The sequence below is a fragment of the Agelaius tricolor genome, unplaced genomic scaffold, assembly GCF_023055355.1.
Source record: "Agelaius tricolor isolate 1412-34295 unplaced genomic scaffold, bAgeTri1.0.p SCAF_22, whole genome shotgun sequence".
NCBI classification, from domain to species: domain Eukaryota; kingdom Metazoa; phylum Chordata; class Aves; order Passeriformes; family Icteridae; genus Agelaius; species Agelaius tricolor.
In genome coordinates, this window is record NW_027269282.1 from 3,132,420 (window position 1) to 3,156,092 (window position 23,673).

General features: G+C 41.7%; 1 protein-coding gene across 1 annotated transcript in view; it reads left to right on the forward strand.

Annotated features, from left to right (window-relative positions):
- The window catches only part of SORCS3 (sortilin related VPS10 domain containing receptor 3), a 266,957-nt gene that overhangs the window by 73,728 nt on the left and 169,556 nt on the right, over nt 1-23,673 (forward strand). Inside the window, exon 2 of the mRNA XM_071446466.1 lies at nt 9,528-9,595. Coding sequence (XP_071302567.1) covers nt 9,528-9,595 — 68 coding nt within the window. The remainder of the gene's footprint in view (nt 1-9,527; nt 9,596-23,673) is intronic.

Here is a 23,673-nt window from a genome sequence, read left to right on the forward strand (position 1 = left end):
GAGTGGAAGGTCTTTTAACTGGCCACTAAAAACAGATGGAAGGATTTATCTCCCAACAGGTACTTTGTTTTCTTCCATGGTAACATCTGTAAAACTCCAACTCTTGGGCTGGTTCTCCTGTGCTAGCAGTGAGGCTTTTTCACATGAAGTAAGCCTTTGTAGGCATGAGGCTAGAGTGGACTTTAACAGGATATCTACTCCATCCTCTGTCCCTGGGGAGAGGGAGAATCTCTTGCCCGTGCACTGATCAATAACAACTGTTTGAGATGCTAATTGGAATCTGAAGAAGATCACTCATTTTTATATATGTACATATGCAGGGGAGAGGTGAGAGGGGCATATGTGTGAGAGGAGTGAGAGTTCCTGAGTAGAACCTGGAGTCCAAAATGGAGCAGCTATAAGCAGCCTGAATTTTCTTGAAAAATTACCTTTATGAGAACTTTTTTTCCCCTCTTCCTTTCAGAAATGCCTCAGACACAAAATTTCCCACATAGTTTAGCTTCTTTTATAGAACCAGATACTCCTGCCTTCAAGAAAAACCCTTTCCTGTCCTGGCACTTGATATGATCTCAAAGGGCTATGTTCCCTTACTTTTTTTTTTTTTTTTTTTTTTTTTTTTTTTTTTTTTTTTTTTTTTTTTTTTTTTTTTTTTTTTTTTTTATTAAATTGAGAAATGGAGAAATGTCCTCTGAAGGTAGTGTACCCATACTTGGAGTTCATGTCACTCCTTCTTTCCAGGTCTCCCAATGTCAGAAGCTTTAAATGGCCCTTCAGCAGAAATGTGACTGACTCCACAGAGATAAATTGCTGCACAAAATCTGCTGCTTTGTGGATGGTATCAGGAGATAATTGGAATAAGAACTGAGCCAGCAAAGTATCTGGGGCCTTTTTTCATTTTCTTCTTGAACTTGGAGGTGTGCACACAGCAGCTTTAAAAGGAAGACAGAGAAGGGACAAAAGATAAAATTAAAGTTTCCAAGGCTTTAGAAGGGGGCTTCTTAGCAAGGGGGAAGAACTGGGATATGTGATCTAGTGTGGGTTGCTGAATCAATAGAAATAAATAATGGGTTCTTTGCTATCACCTCTTATAAGGTATGATAGGGGACCCTTAAATCATATCACTACCTGACAGGAGAGATTGTATTTATGTTAAACTGAGTTACACAGAGATAAAACTCAGCCTTCTGTTATTTTAAGCAATCTAGATGTCTTTTCTGGTGGGAATGTGTATTTATGTGCAGAAAAAACCATCCTGAAAAGCTAGGAAAAATTCTGTAGGGCAAAACTGTGCCTTGTCGGGGGGTGGACAAGATAATCTGGGGAGTATTTTCTATCTCTGACTTCTCTGACTAATGCTACTCACAAGCTGCTGATAGTGTTGGTGTGTCCACCCTCCCTTCCAGTGTGTTTATTCCTAATTACCACACCTTTTCCAGATACTCTCTCCAGATTCTGTGTGGCTGATAATTGCTTTTATGTTACACAGACATAGACACAGATGCACAGGAGTGTGTGCACTCTCCTGCAGCCTCTGGGACAGGATCCAGCTGCTCTTTAAGGACTGCTGTAGGCATCTCATTTATTTCTTTATTAAGGAGGTTTTGCACAATTGTAATCAGTTACATTTTGTGTAAGGTAAGCATGTGGATATGCAGGAGATATACTTGCTGAAACTGAGGCAGGATTTGCCAATTTTATTTCTCACTCTCTTGGAAAAAATGTTGCATGAGAGATATTGCCCAATTTTTAATGTGTAGTGGAGATGAAAGAGGCTTGTGGCTGACTTGCAGCCACTATACAGCTAGTGGCTGTGAAAACCCTCTCTTTGGTTGATAATTGGAATGTCTGCCTTGGGAGGAGGAAAATCAGACTCCTTTTCCCACATTGTTGTAAAACATTATAGTCCAATTCCTTTTCTGAGTCCAGGAGTCATTAGTCATTGCCTTGCTGGTGGGGTTATTCAGCTGCATTCACTGCCACAGCAAGGATTTGTATGTGCAAGGCATCTCTGAACATATCCTAAATTACACCCCCTGCACAAAAATGCCTAAAACTAAAAGCATGAAAGACTCTGTCAGATTCAATTAAAAACACTTTCTAGATTTGTGAGAGGCCAGTAAGGTAGATCCATGACTCTGGAAGAGGTGTCTCTCTGTGTTTATGCTGGTGGGTGCTGTTTCTTTGACAGACTGGCTTGCCCTTGAATTGCCAAGGCATCCAAGGGAACCAGCACACAAAATTCCTGCCCTGCTTTTGCTTGTAAAGGGACAGGAAGAGAGAGTTGGGCTTTCCAGATCTGGCTATTTCTGCAAGGCACTGTAGTGGGTTTAGTTCTCGGTTGTTTTTTTTTTTGCACCCTCAGATTCTGTTCATTCAGTGCAAGTCCTGTAAATGGGAATTTCACACTGCTACTTACATCTGGAAGGTGCTTTTGTGAAGATAATGTGATCTGTCTCCAGCTGTGCCAGTGGGAAGACTTCTGCTCTGGCTCCAGCCCATTGTGGTGCCTGATTTATATTGAAAGGGAGGAGGGCAGGGGACAGAAGGAGCCTGCTGTGGCAGTTTTCCCACTGGAAAGTGATAAGCAACACAGGGAAAGTAGGATTAAAGGCAAATATCCTCCTTTTAGTTACTGGTTCTTGTTTTGAGGACAAATTTGACAGTCTCAGCTGTTTGGAGATCACAAGTTCACTGGAACGTGTTTTGCTTCTGTGTGTGATCTTGGGATTTGTCTCTTTCAATTTCAGAGGGCTCTTTTGTCTGCACTGCCTGAAGCCACCCACAAATCATTTTCGTCTCTCCAGAGATTAAAAAAAAAGAAAGAAAAAAAAAAAAGAAAAAAGTAAGGAAAAGTCCTTTGCTGCAAGCTTAGTTGGCAAAGCTTTACTCTTACAGAAGTGCTACTCTGATTTCCAGGGGCAGGATTTGGCCTGTGTTTGTTGTCAGCACCTCTGCTGTTTTTTTATTGTGTCTTAGGATGTGCTATTCATTAATTCCTATTATCTGGAGATAAGTTTTCTTCAGCTATGCTCACCAGACTGGGGAAAAAAAGGGAGATTGGTATTTAAGGTGTATGTATTCCTTTTTAGCTAATCATTCTCTTACTCTGGGTGAACTCAGATTGGTGTTTTTTCTTCCAGATGATGCCTCTTACCTTAAATTATCAAAATGTGCTGAATTGGATTCTTTCAGCTATGCTGAATTCCTCGATGGACTCTTTTTCAGAATAAAGTAGTCTTTGACTTTTCATATGGATTTGCAAAGTGGATTGAACCAAACTCTTAAAAGTTTATTTGGAATCTTCTTTTTGAGTGTTCCCATGTAGAGAAACACTTAAAATTTCACTTAACCTCTCTTTGCCTCCTCATCAGTAAAACAAAGATGCTATTACTTGCCTTGTTTCATAGTGGTGATGCTTGCAGAATCTGTTAACACCTGTGGAATTTAAATTCCTCTCCTGGGAGCTTTGTAATAGTTCTATATGCTTCTCTCAACTGGAGATGGCACTCTTGGGTATTGGCAACTGCACTCAGACCTCCAGTGGAAATGAGGATGGTGATGTTGCATAGTGTGATCACTCACATGCACACATAGATTTTTGAGGCTGTATTTGTGTGAAGAGATTTTTATGAGACCAGGATTATTTAGTGATTGTTTTTGAGAATCATGCTACCCTGACCCAGGAAAACACTAGTGCTGGAGTAATTTTCCTCAGAGCAGCCTGTGCCATGCTGTGTTTTGAATTCTAGCTTAAAGCAGTGCTGATAGCACATCAGTGTTTTAGGTGTAGCTGAACAGAGCTTCTCAGTGCCAGGTTTTCTGTGCCCACCCAAGGAGGAGGTCAGAAAGGTGTTGTGTTCCATAGAATATCATCCTCAGCAATAGTAACTGTGTTCTAAGACTCATTTTACATTGGTCTGTTGGGGAGGACAGTCAACGATTTCCCCAATATCACTTGTTTGTTTATTTATAGTTTCTTCCCTTTCCTTGACAAATGGCCATGTCTTTGTCAGGAATTACAAGTTTTTTTTCACTTTTGCTTTTCTGGCTTTCTCCTCCATCAACCTGGGGTGGGGACAGAGTCAGTTCTGGGTTGGTGCTTAGTTCCTGCTTGGGGTCAGCCTACCACAGCTTCCACTTAAACACAAATATAGATTAAACTTTTAAATTGTCCTTTCCCCATCTTTTGAGTGTTTGTTTGGGAAAAATTAGGCTGGTATTGGTGGCTTTTGACAGAATGAGCTTTGAATGAAGTGATTGCATGAAAGAGTGCATTAGAAATTCATGCTCATGAATGTGCATGCCCATGTGCTTGCCAGTCAGTCCAGCTTTAGTTAATAATCTTGTGCCTTGAAAACCACCCACCACCACCAAAAAAAGAAACCCAAAACAAACAAACAAACCCCACAAAAAATCCCAAATAAGAAAACATCAAGGACCTACAAATATAAGTGCTGCTGGTGTTTAAGTCCCAGAGCATTTTAAGCCAATTTGTCTTTGGCTGTGAGCATTTTTACTGACACTGGTTCCCACTATCCTGTGGTTGCTCACATTTGAAATTTACTTCTTGGGTGCTGTAGCTCTCATATGGATTGGGGAATGGCAGATGGAAATTGCAGACAAGCTTCCTGTGCTTGGCTTGGAGGGTAGAAAATGTTGCAAGCGTCATGGAAATATCTCTGTGGGCAGGAGACAGAGACCCCAGCGTGCCAGAGCAAGTGAGTGGAGAGCTCTCATTTTTCACATGTAAATTTGTCTGCCCTCTTTCTGCTGTGCTCTGTGCTGCCTACTGCTCATCCCTGTACTCTTTATTAATTACACTTGGCAAATATGTGCTCAGGGCTACTGATGAGTTGTGTTAATCTCTGTGCTGATACAGCAGGATCACTCAGAGAAGGGATGTCTCGTGAAGTGAATCAGAGCTGTCCTTTCAGATGTCTGTCTGACACCTACTTTGGCTGCTGTGCTCTTCTTCACTGCCCTCTCTTGTCTCTAATATGAATGTCCCCTCACACAGGAGTGCAGGGTCTCCACACAGCCTTGGTGTGGTGCTTTTCGCTTGTTCTGAAGTTCATTATCAACCTGCTGAAGGAACTGCAGTGCCTTTGCACTCTTAATTTGTGGGAAACAGGTATTATATATTCCACTCTGAGGTATATGCAAAGTACTTTGCCAGTTTAGAATTGGCAAGATCTAGAGCTGGGTTTAATGACCTGAGGTAATTTTCTTCGTAGTAAAATTTTATTGGCATGGAAGATTGTTACACCACCAAACACTCTGAAAAGCTTCTGAGTCCTTTTGTGATTTGTGGGCTTGGGGATTGCTGATAATTGACTGAACAATAGGGATTCCTTCAGGAATGTGTTTTTGAGATGGAATGAAATGTGGGCTAATGTTCCTGGTTGTAATTTTTCTGCTTTCATCCCAGCCAAGTTGGGTTAAGACTCAAGGCTGCTGAATTGGGCAGTTTTGGACACTTGCTGTCTCTTAATTTAAAGAAGTGGTCCATCACATTAAATCTGGATTTAGTGGTTTAGTATGCTATAGAGCATTCTGTCAGGATTCCTCTGTGCCAGAGGCTCTTAATCTGTATTGAAGTATAGACCATTGAAGGTAAATGATTGACAAGTGTTGGCATTTTTTTATATAAGCCTTAAAGCAGGCTATTTAGTAGACAGTGAAAACAACTCCAACCTATATGCAATGTGGAGATGCATGTGTGAAAAATAAAGCACATAAGAAAATTCTTGTGGAACTGGAACAGCACTTCTTTCCAAAGAAAATATATTTTTTCTGATTATCCTTTCTCCATTCCCATTTCTGTCTACAAAACCAAAACAATTTGTTAAATTATTCAGGTCATTAAGTTTCGTGTAAGCTCAGCTTGAAATTGCATTTTCTGGAGGGATTGTATTGCCTTAAGGGAGCTGTAATTCAGCCTCCCTATTTCCACATTCTGTCCTGCAGACTCTTCCCCTTTTTTTTCATTCTCAACCAGCTGAGCTGCTTGGTGTCTCAAGGGACACCTGCCCTGGGGTGTCCTGGGAAACACAGTGTAGTGTGTGGAGCCTAGCCTGCAGGAGATGAGGAAATTTCATATCTGAGCTGCATTTCCTGAAGGAAAAGTACGTTCCCATTGCAAAATGCAGTTTAACATTGAGCTGACTTAGAATTAATTTTGGAAAGATTGGTTTGATGAATAGAAACAGCTTAATTTGGCACTATAAAGGTGTTTTCTTTATTTTGATTAAATAATGCCTAAGTGTAAGTTTTTGCTGTTTCTGAATTGTTTGGAACTTAAGAAGTTTGTATTTCTTTTCCCTAGAGCAAAATGTTTTAATTTATGTTGCAGAGTGGGCATTTTCTATGGGGTGGCAATTCCAGATTTCTCTCAGTTCAGGGGAAGAAAATGTTTTTGTTTTGAAATAGTGCCTTAATTGTAGAATCTCCAGTTTTCAGTAGAATTCAGCTTTTAAGAAGAAAAACATCAAGATTTTCATGCAAAATTACACGGTCATGGAAAAAAAAGTAATTTGTTAGTGTTCACAAAAACAAGATGAGCCTCTTTGACTACAAAGCAGAAATTGGAATCAAATGTCTCAGCCTGAGTCAAGTAAGGTCTTTCCCTTTCAAATTTTTCTTTTTCCTGTCGGAATTCAGTTTTGGAAAACGTACTATTTTTTCCATCCTTTTTCAACTAAAGCATTCAAACAACACAATGTCAGAAAATCTGGTACTTTCCCACATCTGCCCCTGCCTCATGTTTCTTCTCAGCATGGCTGGGGCAGCCTGTTGGTGCCTCAGAATATCCTCTGGAAGGGTTTGATGTTTCCTCTGCAGAGCTGAGTCAAACACAGCCCATGAAACAGCTCAGGATCCAGCCCTGCCTCTCAGGCTCTTGTCTGTGTCTCAGCCCCATGGTGGTCCCTGAGCAGCTGAGTTTGCTCTGTGGCAGTGTGTAGGGAGAAAGTGCTTTTGCAGCTTTTCTTGAGAAGGTTGTGTGTTCAGACTCTCAGATCCTCTCTGGTTTTCAGACTCCCAAACCCTTACAAGAGTGGTCTTTATTGAATCTGGGGTGTTTTTTCTCAAAAGTAAGTGAGAGCAGAGTGGAAGCTGCTTGGGTTAGTGGTGTGGGAATGTTGCCTGTCCTGGGCTCATCCGGTGAGTGATTTTAGGGACAGGTTGCTGTAGGTGTTACCACTGCCTCAGGAAACTCCTGCTATTTCCTGGGACTGCGTGTAAGACACTGCTCAAGGGATGCTTGTGCTTTCCATGCATCACCAAGTAGAGATGGATGTTAGTCAGTCATCCCGGGCAAAAATCCAGAAAAGTCATACTAAACAACATGCTTTTACTATGAATTTATACCCAGAAGCTGAGTAGCATTCAGCCCACTTCTGTAAAGCTGCTGTTATCCTGGGATTTGCAGGGTGATAATAGATAAGTGATGTATTCAAAAATATAGGACATAGGAGATCTGGGGAGAGAGACCAAGAGCTGGGAGAGTATGGATGCTGCCTTTAGTTTTAATTGCAATTTAGGGTAGCAATAAGGTAGAATCTGTTGAAATTTGATCAAGACACAGAGATTTTATTTACAATGTTTAGGAATAAATCCAGGATCCACTGAACTCAGCTGTCTTCAATGTGCTTAGACTTTGAAACTCAAAAACTTTGTGAAACCTCACCCCGGCTGTGAGCAATACGAGGGGTCCAATTTCAGGCAGGGCAGGGCTTGTGCCATAGTGCTTGGCTTCCTAGAGAGTCTTGAGAGGAGTGCTGGCTGAGTGCCTGTGGGATTGTAGGGAACATCCTAGAAATGTCATTCTCATTGGGTTTTAGCTGGGAGAAGGCTGCCCTGCTGGGTGTGAGGGGTGGAGGCACACAAACCATCCAAAGCTTGGTTGCTGCAGCTTGCAGCTGGTGCTTCCCCCTTTGTATGGGAAGATGTGTGCAGGGTTTAGGCTGCATTAAAAAGGATGTTGGCCTTATTTCCCCAAAGGGTAGTGTTGGTTTCAGCTGACATGGACTTGCATATGCTGACTCAAATCTGCCTGGCAGGTTTCTTTTCACACCCTGCTGGAAGCAGCTTGGCTATTATCTTCTTCCTAAAGGTCTCTGCATTGGGAAATAAAGGGAAAAATGCAATAGGGGACGGTAAAAGTGAATCAAGGAGAGGGAGGAATGCTTGGAGCATCTATTCTGAAGTCATTAAGATGGGCACTGAGTGCATAGTCACGTACCAAGGTCCCTTACAATTTGAACAGGTTTTTTCCTGGTATTATGCTGACAGTAAACGAGTGCTGCAGCAGCTGTGATATTGATTAATCCTTTGGCATTTTTCTGCAAAGCTTTAAACTTTGCTCTCTCTCACAGCTGGAGCAGATGTGAGAGAAGCTGGCCTGTGCTTGAATCCTGCAAGGAGGAAATGATGCTGAAATGTTAAAATGATGCAAAACAAAAATGAAGAGGTGCCCTGGAGCTCTGCCTTGAGGCTGGTCCTGTAGAATCCAAAGGAATGAACTGTATGACATCAGTTATGCTAAAAAAGCAAGGAGCAGATTCTCAAATGCTCTTACCTTCCCTCTATTCCCTCAGCCCACGTGAGCCTGGGAGCTTGCACAGAGGCTCCCAAGCTATCAGAATGCATAACTGCCTTTCTGGAGAGAAGGACATTGGGCAATGTAGCTTGTAGCTAGGAGGATTCCATTTGCCTGTGAAATCTCAGGTCACAGCACCAGGTAGATCAGAGGGAAAGTGTATTCCTCTGTGGTCCGCCCTGTACTGCTCAACTCCCTCTCCACCAGCCTCAGTTTTGCAGGGGCATGACTCAGGAGTGTTTTCTCCAGTAGTCAGTGAGTCCTGGAGCCTCTGACGGTCCTTGGGCACTAAAGATGCAAGTGAAGGTCTGTCTTGCTCAGTGCATAAGCAGAATGTCACACTCCGTGTCCCTCTTACTACTGTGGGAAGGTGATGGCTTGTAGGAATTCCCATGCTCTGGAGTCAGTGACAGCATATGGAGAACACAAAGCTGACTGTAGGCAAGATGGACTGTTTTGGTGGATGGGGATCTAGATAAAAAAAACAACTTGCTAGTTCTTTCTGTGCAGACTGAATAATTAATGATAAAATGTTGAGAGACAAAAGAAATTGACTGTAATTTTAGATTGAACTATTGAATTAACAAGGGTGCATTTGATTCCATCCCTGAATTTGAATAACCATAGTTGAAGAGAGGTCAGCTCACAAAGTCTGATTAATTCCTGGTGGCATGTTTTATTTCAAATGCAAAACATTTTGGGATTAAAATAAGTGTTACTGGTTATACAACGCACTAAGCTAATGATTTCCCATTTTATTTTTTAAACCTACTTTATCCTATAATACTGCAACTTTAATGGATAAATGCTCAGCTCTCCTTTAGGTGGTTTCAGATGCCCTGTGTATTGTTACAAAATCTAACATTAACCTTTTTTTTTTTCTCCTCTTTTCCCTTTCTCTCTCGCTCCCTCCCTTTCCCCTCTCTAGGTGATTCTCATTCTGACAAAGCTCTACGACTTCAACCTGGGGAGTGTAACGGAGAGCTCACTGTGGAGGTACGTGGAACATGGAAATCACAGCACTGTGTCTGGGGCTGACCCGGGCTGTGGGCATGGGGCAGTGTCTGAGCTCATCACAGGAGGAGCTGGGAAAGAATCTGAGACAAATGGAGCTGCTCTTTGGAAAAGGGATGCAAGATTAGAACACATTCCTTTAATGAAGTGGGGTCTGCAAACAAGAGGGTTTCATCATGTAATGGCACTTCCCTGACATGCAGAGGAGCTTGGTTCCCTTCTCACCTTTGAGTCTCCTTCCTCTCTCTACTGTGAGGCTGGCAATGAGAACACGCTCTATAGATGGGTACACACTTGCTAGAACTGTGTCTGAGAAGGCATAAAACACAGTGTATGACATAATCTTAGCTGATCCTTGTTCCTCACCCCTGTGAGCTAAGATGGTCGTCTTGCTGGTGACTGTGTGTTGGGCTGTAAGGAGAGTAGCTGCTGAAGGACTGGAGGTGCCATAGTGTCTTCTCCACTGTGGGTGTACTTGGATGGTGTCACATAGCTACCATGTTCCTAGTCTGGCATGGGAGATGGACTGTCCTGCCCTGGGGAAACAAGTTTCTGGACAGTGTGTGTGTTTGGAAGTGTGTGTCTGCATTTAAAATAAAGAAATAACTTTAAATCCCCTCAGTCCCCAAACTCAGCCCTATAAACAGGTCAGTTCCTTGATGTTTGAAATCACCAAATTGTTTTATCCTGCCTGTGGAGTGGTATGCCTTTAAAAGAATTGCTATCAGGTGTTTTTTACCCTAGGTACATTAAAAAAAGAAAGAAAAAGAAACAAAGGCAGCCAGGGGTGGTGAGACCAAGTGCTTTGTTTTAGATTTACCTGGTGTATTATAGCTATTGTGAAACCTGCTCAAGGTGTAGTTGGTGGAATGGTCAGTGCATTGTAGCCTTTGCTTACATGTGAGCCCTTCCTGGCAGATGGTCTCTTGTACTTCTTTCTTCACAGGTGATTTAAAAGCCTCTGTTTAGAGCAGGCTTTGGCCATTTGCTGTAGGTTTATTCCTGTAAATGTATTTAAGGGTTAATTATTCAGTAGAGCTCTTGAAACTTCTCAATTTGAACAGTACTTAAGAAGCCTAATTGCACTGCACCATGGTAATCTGCAAAAGTATAAATAACCATGGAGCTAATAAGAGAGAACAGTCATTTCCACTTACCCTGGTACTTTTCAAGGTATTAATGCCTTAAAAAACTTTTGCCTCTTTACTGTAGCAAGTACAAATGGCACAGTGATTGTACTTTAAATGTAATTGCCAAACAATCTGCCCTGCATAAATAATGTAACAAACAGGCAAACCTTGTCTTTATCCTGAGCTTGCAACATCACCTGAGCTCTGCAGAAAGGTAATAGCAGCACCCCTTTTTGGAGGCTTCCCAAAGGGATAGAAATGTAATTAATCATCAATACAATTAAAGGCATCCAGCCCTTGGTCAGCTGGGAAAACCCAGGGCTTTGTGGGAATGCGTTCTGGAACACTCCTGCAGCTGGTCTCAAGTGAAATAGGGGCCAGTGGGGGCCTGGAGATTCAGAGAGCTTGAGAAGTTAGAACTTCTCAGGTTCTTTTGTAAGTCTGTGAGGAAAGCTCAGGGTAAAAGCTAGCAGGTAGATTCCTGGGCTCTAAACCTTATTTTCTGCTTGGAAAATTCAGGAATAAGCCATGTTTTACTTGACAGGAGAGTGTGGAATCTCGGAGAGCATCTATGAGTTTCTCTGCAAAGGACATTGTAGAAATGCAAATAGATACTAAGTGTAAGAAATAAGCCAGAGAAATACTCATTTTCTTGGGATTTCCTGTTCTATTTGCACATTCAGGCCCCTGAATCTTTCCATTATTTAAATTGGTGTTTTTCAGTTTTCGTTTTTGAAACCCTGAAAATTTTAAAAGGAGGATTTGTCTTTGCAGAATGAATGTAAGCCTCCTGACAAGAGGTTTGCTTTCTTTAGATATTTTTTGTAGACTCTCTGAGCCCCCAGACAGATCACAAACTGAATGCAACTTCAACTGTGTATCAAAAGATGATCTGTACATTTCCAAGGGGTTTGGCTTTTTTTTCCTCTGTTATGGAAATATAACTAAGCCAGGAGCCCTGCCCATCTGAGCTGTGGTGCTGTATGATATCTATCCTGACCACTTGGCAAATACAGTTGCCTTCACAAGAGAGGAATGTGGCTTTTGTGGCAGAGAGCAATGAATTACACAGCAGAGGATGCTGAGATAGAGCAGAGTGCAATGCAATCTCCAAATACCATCTTGCCTCCACCTGCTCCCTGCATCAAAATCTCCTCCTCAGTTCCTCCTGGGTTTATAGCTTGAGAAGCTTCTTTTAATGGAAAACTGAATTGCCATATAAAAAGAATTTTTAATCCCTGCATCTAAATACAAAAACAAGTAAATCAATAGGAAAACATCCTGAATTTAATTAAAAAAGGCAGTGAGAATAACAGAAGAAGAGAGGAGAATTAGAAGTTACATTTGAAAACTGCTCCTGTATCAGGCTGGTATGAGCTTAGACAGGGGAAATTCTAGTCAGCATTTGAATGCAAGAACACAGACATTGCTCTAATATCCAGATTCATGCTTCTGGGGCTCAAACAATCACGCAAAAGGTCTTTATTGCTACTGAAGCAGCCAGCCTTGAAGCAGCCAGCTTCAAGGAAAAAACACACACCCACACACCCCCTCTTCCTTGTGAATGCCACATCTCTTCTTCATCACAGGAGATACCTGTCAGTTGCGGTTTAGATTTTTGTTTTTCCCACTGAGTTGAGTGGAGGTGATAATTTTCCTCCTATGAAAGGAAGCTACTTTATTGCTACTTTACTATGCTTGTGATGGTGTAAGTTGTTTATGAATTTCTGGAGAGATGTCTTTTTCATAGGTCAACAAATATAACTGTAAAAATTATTTAAGCTTTTAGAGATGCAAACCCTTCATCAGTTCTCATTGCCTAGTGAATTATCTAACTGTGTAGTAAAGAATCCTGCTTGCTTTAAATTAAAAACTGAATTAAGGGATGGCCATATGCTTTCCATAGAATTTTTTTTCACCCCACTAACACCTCTTCTCCATCAACAAAAGGGAAAAAAAATCCCTTTAAATCTGTAAACTTACATGGTTTTGATTTGAAGTGCTGTTGGAGAACCTCTAATTCCCAGACTCTCTGTAGGCCAGGATCCCTGCATTAAACTTCATTGTCCATGAGGAACTGTAAGCATACAGGAGTGATCTGTATGAAATATGAACTTTCTAAGGAGTAGGTGCCAGGCTCCTCACAGGAATTGTTAAGTTGTACAGTATTGAGATAGGGTTGTGGGAATATTTTGGATAAGTATTTATAGTTGATATTGTACTATTTGAAATGTTTTCAGCTGTTTCAACCAGTGTGTATTGAGCAATTTCTTTCTGCTAGGATTATTGGAATGAAAGGTTTTCCATTGTTGCCTGCTTTAGTATTCAGGAATGTATTAATTTATTTTATTTATTTGGATTGCAGTAGCTAAAAAGACAGCTTCCATCTCAAGGAAATTCTCAATCTCAGGTGAAGACAGAGAGACAATAGGGTGATGCAGAAGACAGGAGAGGCACAAGTGAGCAAGGAGCTATTTGTGATCAATGCCACAACCATGACTGCAACACATCAGCTAATTGGGCAGTGGGGAGCAGTTTAGATTTTCTTCCAAAGTGCAAGCACTTGCATGTGTCAGCTCCGAGTCCCTGCCACCATTTTACCCACCTCAGATGGGTCCCCTGGAGTTCCCCTCCTCTGGCTGTTTTCCTGGCTAAATTATCTGATTGTACATAATGCTGGCCCATGCATTAACCCAAAATTGCGACTAAATATTTCTGTTTAAGAGGCTAAAATGCTGATGAAGAAATTTTTATATATATTTTTTTTCCTGTTTATTAACCAAGAAATTATGTCTCCATGGCAGCAGTCAAAAATCCCCAAGCATTTTTTTACTCCTGTGGCTGCTGTGCCTAAAGAGGTTAGTCTGTTGTCTCAGTCTCTTTGTTGAGTTAGAAAAAAACCCTTTCAGCTTTTTTAATAGAGGCAGCTGCAAAATGCAGCAGCTGCAGCCCTAGTTTGGAGCAGAGAGGGGTAAAACCCCCCCATCTTGGTTGCAGGCTGCCTCATCATGTTGTTCATTGCTGTTTCATTCAGCTCTGTTTGAAATACCAGCGGGCTTCACATTGTTTCCTCCCATGGAATTGCCTCTTAAGCCTCCCACAGTCCCCAGAGACCCTCAGCATGTGCCAGTGTATCTCTAGCATTGCAAAAATTTCCCAGCTCATGCTGATTTCTGTGTCCTAGGTTTGTTTGTGGCCTGTAGAGCTGGCTTCATAGGGCTGCTCTAGGTGGGAAAGGGTGAGTGTGGTGTGATGTGAACCTTATCACTCTCTACAACTCCCTGAAAGGTGGCTGTGGTCAGGTGGGGTTTGGTCTCTTTTCCCAGGCAGCAGTGACAGAACCAGAGGACACAGTCTCAAGCTGCACCAAGGGAAAATATAGGTTGGATATTAGGAAAACATTTTTCATGGAAAGAATGAGAAAGTTCTGGAATGGCCTTCCCAGGGAGGTGATGGAGTCACCATCTCTGGATGTGTTTAAAAAAGGATTGGATGTGGCACTCAGTGCCATGGTTTAGTTGAGGTGTTAGGGCTGGTTTGGACTCAATGATCTTTAAGGTCTCTTCCAACTCACTGATTCTGTGAATTCTGTGAAGTGCCCTTTTTGGGACCTGAGGTTTAGTCTGGTTGCTCCAGATGTAGCAGCTTCTTAGACTGGTGAGTAAAGAAGTCAGGGATCAGGAGATTCAAAAATCTTGACTCAAATTTCCATATCATCCCCTGTGAAACAAGCTAAACCTGAAATAGGTCATGACAGAGCTTTCTTAAGAGTGTTTTTATGGCAGTGTCAATACAATATTTAGGCTGCATTTTGAATGGTAAATTCTGGTTTGTGCCACAACCTCTTGTTTAGTACTGATTTGGCTCCACTGGGCCATTGCAGTTTTCTTGGAGTTTGCTGTATTGAAATGCAGTCTCCATGACCAGCAGCTGACATCTCCTCTCAGTATTGTCAAATTTGATTACATTTATAATTTTCCACTTTTATGCTGATGACATGCATCTTCTATATGTGCTATTTTCTGGATGATTGTATTCAGGCGTAAAATTAACGGAGCTGATTTTCAAAGTAGTAATGCTTCCCATTATTGCATCTTCTTTGGCACTTTTTAATAATGCTGCAAAGTGCAGAAATCCTGTGCTGATGAGGAGAAGGGGTTCTTGTATCTGCAGTGAGCCTCCATCAGGGCCTTGAGGGAAGGAGCCAGCTGTGTGTGCAGGCACCCTGATCTCTCTTGGATTTGAAAGCCAGGGCAACCAAAAGTTTGGCATCTCTACTGTTGCTTTTGGCTAGAATGTATAAATAACTTACCTTAATGATGGTGAGTTTTTTAGGCTATGGGAGCCAGCTATGAAACTCTTTGTGGTTGAGAGCTGTTAGGTGCAGACTATGTTTGCTGAAGAGCCCAGGGGATGGGGAACCACAGCAGATGACCACAGTGTGGGATGGCAGTTGTTCCTCGGGGCTCCCAGCTCCCAGAGCTGCAATCAGTGCACAGCTTCAGCAAAATCCCAGAATTATGCAGTTCTTAACCTCCAGTACTCTTGATGATTAGTTGTTTCCCCACAGTGGGTGGTCCAGTTCAGTCTGGTCCAGTTCATCCTGGCTGGCAGTCATAGATGTCACCTTGGAATGGAACCCACAGTGGAACTCTTTGGGACTTGCACAGTAACGGCATATTGGCCCAGCTGCTGCCAAATGAAAATGGTGGCCCTTAGTTTAACAGTGTGATTTAAACAAATATTTAATTGTGGATGTCAGGAAATACACTGAAGGGATTGTTCAGATTTGCTTGGGCTGTGTGTAGCTGAATGGGATGAGTCATGGTAATTAAAGAAAAATGAATTTAAGGAGTTGAGCAGAATTAACCATAGGTTTAGCCCTCCTCAAATGCACCAGAGCCCCAGGTAGTGTCCAGAGCATGCATTCTTTGCAGTTAATACTAGAAGGAGATGCTGTCATTACAACAAAGGGATAGTATGAGTTAAAGCTGTTTTAAATGCCCAATAATAAAAATTATTTGGCTTATCCTAAATTCAGGGCTATGCTTTAGGATTAGGCAAAATCAGTAATAGTAATGAAGATAAGACTTCCTTTTTTCAATACTTAATTTTTTAAGTATAAGCTTAAAAAACTTGTAGAGAAGTTTCATTTGTCTCCTTCCCAATGTTTCCCTAACCTGTTATATCCCACAGGATTTTCCAAAAAGAGAATAATAATGTTCACACCTTTGCTTTCTGGTGGTTCCTTGCTGTAATTGTGTTAATGATGCCTCGGAGATGGTGGAGACCAAGGGGGCCACTGCAAAATCCTGTAAAAAGTATTATCCCAGCATATGAATCTAAAAGCCTTTGTACATGTCTTGGAGTGGTGTGTGGTTTGAAGTCCCACCTTTGCTTATTAAGATGTCTTAGTTCTCTTGTTTCATGAAGCTCATTTGTCTTTTGTGAGCCAGCCTGCTGACTGGTCCATTTGTTGTGTCTCTTAATTGCTTCATTAGTGACCTTTCTGTGGGGGTGGGATGTCATCAGACAGGGGGCCTTTTGGATTTATTAATTTTTTGTTTGCCAAGAAAGCTCTGAGACTAATTGCCAAGACTTCCCAGAAGATACTAGTTTACAAATTTTAATGACAGTTTTGATTTATTAATGTGCTACCCCCTGCATCTGCTCATCCCTATTCCTTGGTGAAATTCCTACTGAATTGGAGAGAATGAATAAAAACAGAACTGCAGATTGTAATGGTGTTTTGGATAGCCTGCTATTTTAAAAATAAATGCCCATGCTTTATTTATTTATACCTGTGAATCTCTGAAGAGGTAAATGTTGGCTTTGTCTGCGTTCCGCCCCAGAGCCTCATTTAGGTGTTGCGTGGTGGGAGCACAGGGGTTCATGTTTTCATGTGCAGGTAACACCTGTCTAACCTGTGCTACACATCCCCACTCTGTGCCCCATTCACACAGCTTTTGCAGCTTGAAAATAGGGCTGAAGTTGTTGATGTCCAAACGTGTGGCTGTGAGAGGACTGGGCTGGTCACTGACAGTGGATGCTGCAGATGTATTTGGGTGGGGAACGTGCACTTTGAATATACCTAGAGAAGTTACATGTTTGTACATATGTGTTGATCTCATAGCTAAAACTGGGCTACTGGGATGCTCCTTTTAATAAGCAGACCTGGGAACTTTTGGATACATCTTGTTTTCTGGCTGAATACAGGGAAGCAAAAAGAAAAGGCAATTTATCAAATTCCTAACTTTTTGAAGAAACGTTTTTGGGATGAAAGTGGAATTCAAAAAAGAATGTACAGAGAGAAAAACAAGCTGTGTTTTGCTTTAATTTTCCACGATAAAGGTAAGAGCCCCAGCCATCTCTCCTGAATTATATATATTCTACAAAAGAGCTGCAACAGGAGATACTGAGAATCTCTCCAGGGAGAGACTCATTCTAATCTTATGTGTGGAAGATCCAAGTTCAAGCCCTTGCTCTGAATAAGTATAAAGGGAAATGCTTTTTTATTCCTCAAGTAATTACATTGTGTAACTCATTGCTACAGGATGCTGTGAGGCAGAAATAATAAAAGCATAAATGGATTTCAAAAGGGGACTCAGTGAATTAATGGAGGATATTTCTGCTGGTGGCTGAATAACGTAATAGTGTTTTATAACAATGAAGGAACAGACAAGTCTACAGGTTTTGGATCAGAGTTGCAGAAACATCTACTTTTTTGTCAGCTATTTGTCAGCAAAGAGCTCTCATGCTTTAAGTATTCTAATGGAATTGCTGGGATTGTGCTGGAGATGTGATATTGCACAGTATTTTAGCGGGTTTGGGATCTGGAGATCTTTAAGTCCAGAGAACTGGATGACAGACCCTGGGAAGAAATCATGCTGTCTTTTGTCTCTTTAATACACTTTCCCAAGAATATTCTGTGGCAGATTAACAGGCAACACAAATATTTGTAATTTGGTGTGTCTACTGTGACCATCTTATTCAAACAAGGGATTTGAGTCTTCTGCATCACAGGTGGGATCTCCATCACTTGGTATCTCTTGGATGTTACCACATTTTGTAAGTAAAGGTGTTTCATTGACCTGGAAGTAGTCTTTGAAATTGTAGTTTGAAAAAAACCCAGCCCAAAATAAAAAAAAAAAAAAAAGCCCGATCAAAAATATCTTTGGTATAATTTAATTTTAAGCTAGTACTTTTAGATGATCAGCTGGGTCAATGAGCACTTAGACCTGTTCTGATCTCTAGTCATTCCATTCCAGAAAACTAGATAATAAAATAGGAAATTTAGGGAATTTAATGCCAAAAGATATTTCCAGTGTAGATTTATAGGCATTAGTAGCTTCTGAACTAATGTGTGAACTAATGAAATTTGTTTGTGGAAAAAAGTGTTCTAGGAAGCTGGAAGAATATATTTGTCCCTGTGTTCTCAACGAATATATGTTATAATGATTATAGCTTTTCTGTCCTTATTGGTGAATTTCTTTGATTATGGCTCCTGAAGAAAGGAGACATCCTATCTCATCAACAATGAATTTCGAGCTCTGGTCATGTTCCCAGGCATTCAGTTCTGGGGCTTTGGTGGAGCAGGTCAGAGGAAGCTTTGCCAAGAGCAAATGTGCTTTTGAAGCCTCACTGTCCCTATGAAGTCATCTTGTCAGGGCTGGCAGGTAAAGTGTGTTTGTAGTGCTTTGCCTACTTGTTTAGAAGCAGCAAGGCAGCACTCAGGAGGCAGTCTGTAGCCAAGAACCTGCTGTTGCAGATCCTGTGGGTGTTGTGACTGTTGCTGCATCAGCAGAGCCGCACCTGTTAACAGGAATTGGCTCCTCCATCGCTTCTTTTATCGTTTGGAGCAGCAATTCCACTGCTCTCCTTAAAGAGCTGCTCCTTTTGTTATCTAATCTTACATTCTAATGAGATCTGGATGTCGACTGCAAAACTTTTTGCAGGAAGCCACACGTAAAGATGAATTTGTTTTGACCTTACTAATGTCTTTTTCTGATCACTCTTTGCTGTGCAGAGGAGTTTCGTTGGCACAGATTAGTAGGGAATGCATTCAATGGGAATCTGTGCCAGTAGTAATGAAAACCACATATTAAATTTGCTTATAAATATGCAAATAGATAAGTGAAAAATAAAACTTTCTTAATAAATTGCATAAGAGTTTCTATACTAAGGTCTCATCTACTAGGATTGGGAGAGGAGGTGGCCAGAAAAGGGTATGTTAAAAATCTTAAAATGTTATGTGGTATGGACAGGGTCTCGCTAAAGTGAGTGGGTAGAACATCTCATATGAGGAAAGGCTGAGAGAGCTCTTTAGTCTGGAGGAGGGAAGGCTGGGGTGGGACTGGTGGATTGCATCAATGTGTGAAAGTTCCTCAAAGCTGGGGGAAAAGAAGATGGAGCCACGCTCTTTTAGGTGTCCGCCCAGTGACAGGACAAGAGACAATGCATGGGCACAAACTGAAACTCAGGATGTTCCCCCTGAACGTGACAGAAAACATTTTTTACTGTGTAAGTGACTGAACACTGGCTGAGGTTGTCCAAGGAGGTTGTGGTGTGTCCATCCTTGGACATATTCAAAAGCCATCTGGACTGATCCTGGGCAAATGTCTTTGAGGTGGCCCTGCTTGAGCAGGAGGTTGGATCAGATGAGCTCCAAAGATTCCTTCCAACTTCAGCAATTCTTTGGTTCCAAGAAGAGTAAAGAAACATTGACCTAAGATTCAGAGCCAGTAGAAGAATGTGGATCTCAGGACAATATATAGTTAATCTGTGCATCTCCTTGCTGGAGCCTGGTTTTATTCATGTTTGAGGTGGGTTCCTAGGATCAGACACAAATCTTTCAAGGATTGTAGTACATGCACAGACTTCATCTGTGGTTCAGAGATTCCCTGGCCTCTGATGAGTCAGACAGAGATAGATACTGCCCCGTACTGTCCAAGCAGCCAGGCCTGCATAAGGAGCCCCAGGTTCTTGCCCAGAACATTTCTGTGTTGGTGCCACCTCGTGCTTGCTACAGTGCTGCAGGGCAGTGCCCCTATCCACACTGAAGATAGGCTTTGCATTGTCTTACAAGATTTCTCTTGAACCAAGCTGGTTTTTTCCTTTCTCTTTTCATCTCCTTCCTCCCTTGGCTTTTCTGTTCTTTCCAATTAGGCTTCAGATCAAGCAATAAATCTTGGATGCTTTGTACAGCAACTTGTAGAATTTAGTACTTTAGTATTTCAACATCGTTGTGTCTGTTTATATTGATGTTTTATTATGTTATGGTGGTTTCTTTCTTTTTTTTTCCCCCCAAATGCACTGCCATTTTATAATGGCTATAAATAATCATAAGGATGGAGAAAAGCTGCTAAAAAACTTGCAAGAAATCCTTCCATCTTTCTTTTAGTCTGGTCTGTCTCTCTTATTATGTCCATGGTAGATTCATTAGGCTTCTAATGAAGTTAAAAGTGCCCATATGAAGTGGTCCCTTCTCCAAATAATACTTACAAAGGGCTACATTTCCCCAGCCTGGAAGGCAGCCTTTGATTTATTTACTTACCACATGTGCTTCATCTGTAAAATCTGTCAGCCAGTTCTTTTACAGTATATGCCTGTGAAAATGAAAGCTCTTGTAAACTGCTAGATCATGGAAAGCTAGTGCATTTTTACATTTAGGATTTCTACCTCTGTACTGTAAAAGACTAGTGAGGCCTTTCTGTAACCAGATTGCTAGGCCTTGTTTCTGGGTCTTTGAAGGCCAGTTACTTTAGAAAATTGACTCCATAAATATTAGTAGTCAGTTATATCCAGTTTTCCCTGAAGGTTGCTGTCCAGATGCCTGAATCTGGAAGCAGGCTAGCAGCTGGGCATTTTGCATCCTGGAGGTCTACTCAGGCATGCAAAAATCTGGTGGTGTATTGGAAAGGTTGAGTTGATAATAAATCCAAAAATATCCTTTGGCCTCTGTAACAGGACTGTTACATGTTGTTTTCTGGATCTTGTAGTCTAGCTCAGGGTATCTGTGAGGAAGATGATAATAGGAGACGGATAACAGGAAGATGGCTGGGCTGTTAATACAGCTGTTAATACAGTTAATACAACTGTTACTGCCAAGCCTTACCCCAAATCAGGTAGTTTGTGCAGGGTTGAGAGATGCACTGTGAACTGACCTGGGTGAGTTCTGGTGCATTCAAAATGCAACAATCTCCAGCTATCTGTAACTAGTGCCAGGAGTGCAGGGCCCTCTTTTTACAAAAAGTCCTGGAAGTTCCAAAGGTACCTGGGAAGAAGTACACAGAAAGAAAGAGCAACCCATCACTGGGGCCTGGGTTCTGGCCTTGTGGGAGTCTGAGCTCAAAAGGAGTAATCAGCCCCATGGTAAGAGAAATGCACATTGGTCCTCTTGCACCTCTTTCTCTGAAATGTTAGAAATTGTGGGAATCATTTGTTTTAAGAAGGAAGCCTGGCTGTGATTTTTGGTCCTGGGTGTGATAAGTAGGCAGCAGGTTCAGAGCACAAGTCAGGACAGCTTGGAAAAGGGTAGCTCACACACAGGTACTATGTCCCAGGTCTTGGTGTGGAAACAGGAGGATCACACAACATCCATCACCACACAGGGGTGTATGAGTTTCCTTGAAAAATCATAAGTATGGTCCTTCTGGGTCCTGTGTAATTACTTCAGGGATCACAGAAATGCTTGACCATGAGGTGCCCCAGACACAAGTCTCTGTAAAGCCATTCTGTGGGAAACCTTGTCCTTTCTTTGGATTACTTGCAGCTGTAAGTGTGGCTGAGGAAAACCAGGGGAGTAAGATCATCTGTTCAAATGTCAGGTTTCAGATATGTTATATTGCCATGGAGTAGTTAAGCTACAGAGTAAGCAGTAGACCATGGTACATCATTCAGCATGCCTTTTGCAAAGTAAAGAGTAAATGTCCCCTGGAAGATTAAAATCCCATTGGTTCTATTATGTGTAACCAATAAAGATAAAAGGGATGTCTATGAGGAATACAGAGTTACCACAGAACATTTAGCATTTTACCCCCAAGTGTGCATTTTCTATTTTGTACAAGGCATGGGGAACAAAGGAAGAAGAGCTTTGGGGTTTCTTTTCTGGAAGAGTATATGGTAGGGGGCACTAGTGGACCATTTGACTTGCTGAGACTTGGAGAGTGGTCTGCACCAACGCTGCCTAATTGTAGGGGCTGAGAGGTTTTAGTCACACCACCTGAAGAGTTTGTATATGTTTGGTGTCCTGTGGCTTTTTAACAGTGATGGGCACAAGATCATGGCCCATCTGTGGTGAGAGACTTACAAGGAGCCCATATTTCCTTTTTGAAAGTGCTCCTTTTAAATAGTGACAGTGCAAATGCTTTGTTTAGGGGACAGATGAGGGTGAAGTTAAGGAGGCTGTGATCTAACTTAATTGTTTAGCTAAATCTGATCCAAGCAGGGTGCATGGTGTGGTTTGTCATGAAATATCCTCTGTCACATAACAAATCAGAAGAATTAGTGTTGTGCCTGTGCAGACATGGGAATGGTGTTTTTCCTCAGTATGCAGCAGCAAACTTGTTCTCCTTACGTCTGTCTGGTTCCAGAGCATCACATGGCACTTTGCCATGTCCCTTTGGCACATTTGGAATTGGTTTGCAGTGCTTGCACTGCTAGGAAGCTTTGGAGGCATGCTTTGTTGAGGAGCTCAGATCTTGTGGAAAAGTGGATTCTTGAATTTCTTAGCCCAGATATCCAGTTTTCTATTGTTAAAGTCCCTGTATCACCTACAGAAAGCCAAGTCAGAATCCTTTGTTTTCAGGACTCCTTTCTTGTGTTTTATCTCAGCTTCATTGGTCACTGTTCTCCTTCTCATCCCATGTGACAAAAACCATTACAAATACTGCAATAAGCTGTGTTGCAAACTGTTATCTTCAAAAATGACATTCATAAAGGTTAATAATTGGAATGAGCTCTGGCAGTTAGTAATTAGCACCATTACACAATCAGCTCACATTCTGGCAGCATTAGGCATACTTAATCAGTCAATTATCATTGATCTTGGAAAGTGGTGCTCTAAAGTTAGCATAAGGTGCCTTTGTAAGTAGAGAGAAGGAGTTTGACACTGCCACAGTGGTCAGGCTGCTGGGAACATGTGGTTTGAGGGACCAGTATGGTGTACTTGATTGTGGTGGATGGATTGGAATTAAAAATCAGATAGTATAGACTCACCTTCAAACAGGCATAAATAGGTCCTATCACTGTCTCTCCTTGCCATTTCAAACAGTAGAGGGTGTTCAGGGAGAGAGCTGGCTTTGGGGAAAAATGGATTTAATGACTTCAATGAATTTCAGTTAACATGTAATGACTTACAAGCTTTCCGAAGAACAGCTGGAGCATAAGGTACAATTTTCCTTGGTTTTATTTTTCTTCATTTGAATTATAGTTCTCAGGGTAAGGAAGTTGTAAACAAGATGGGGAGGCACCAAAGGATTCTAAATTCTAAAGGATTTCCCTTTAGAAGTATTTCATAAAGTGACCTTAATCTTATGAATCTAAATATTATGATTGCTCTGTGCTCTCTCAGACACTCAGGTGCAGAGCCTTTGCTGCTTGTGCTGGTTCAGAGGGAGCAGGGCTGGTGCTGCACAGAATGGCTGTGGTTTTCTCTAGCCTGTGTTTGGTGTTCCCAACTTGAGTGTCTGAACAAGCACCTCTTGTAAAACCATCTGTTATTGTGCCTGGTCAGGAAGGTGTGCAGCTATGCGTGGCCCACGCAAACAAGGATGGTGGCTACAGTCCAGTGTGTGAAGATGATTTTCCAGATCTCTGTATGGAAAATGAATGTGTGGAGTGATGAGGGCTGACGTGCTGGTTTCTGCACTTGCTTCCCTTTTATAATTCTGTGTTTTGACTGTTTAAGATATGGTCTGCAATGTGTGCAAA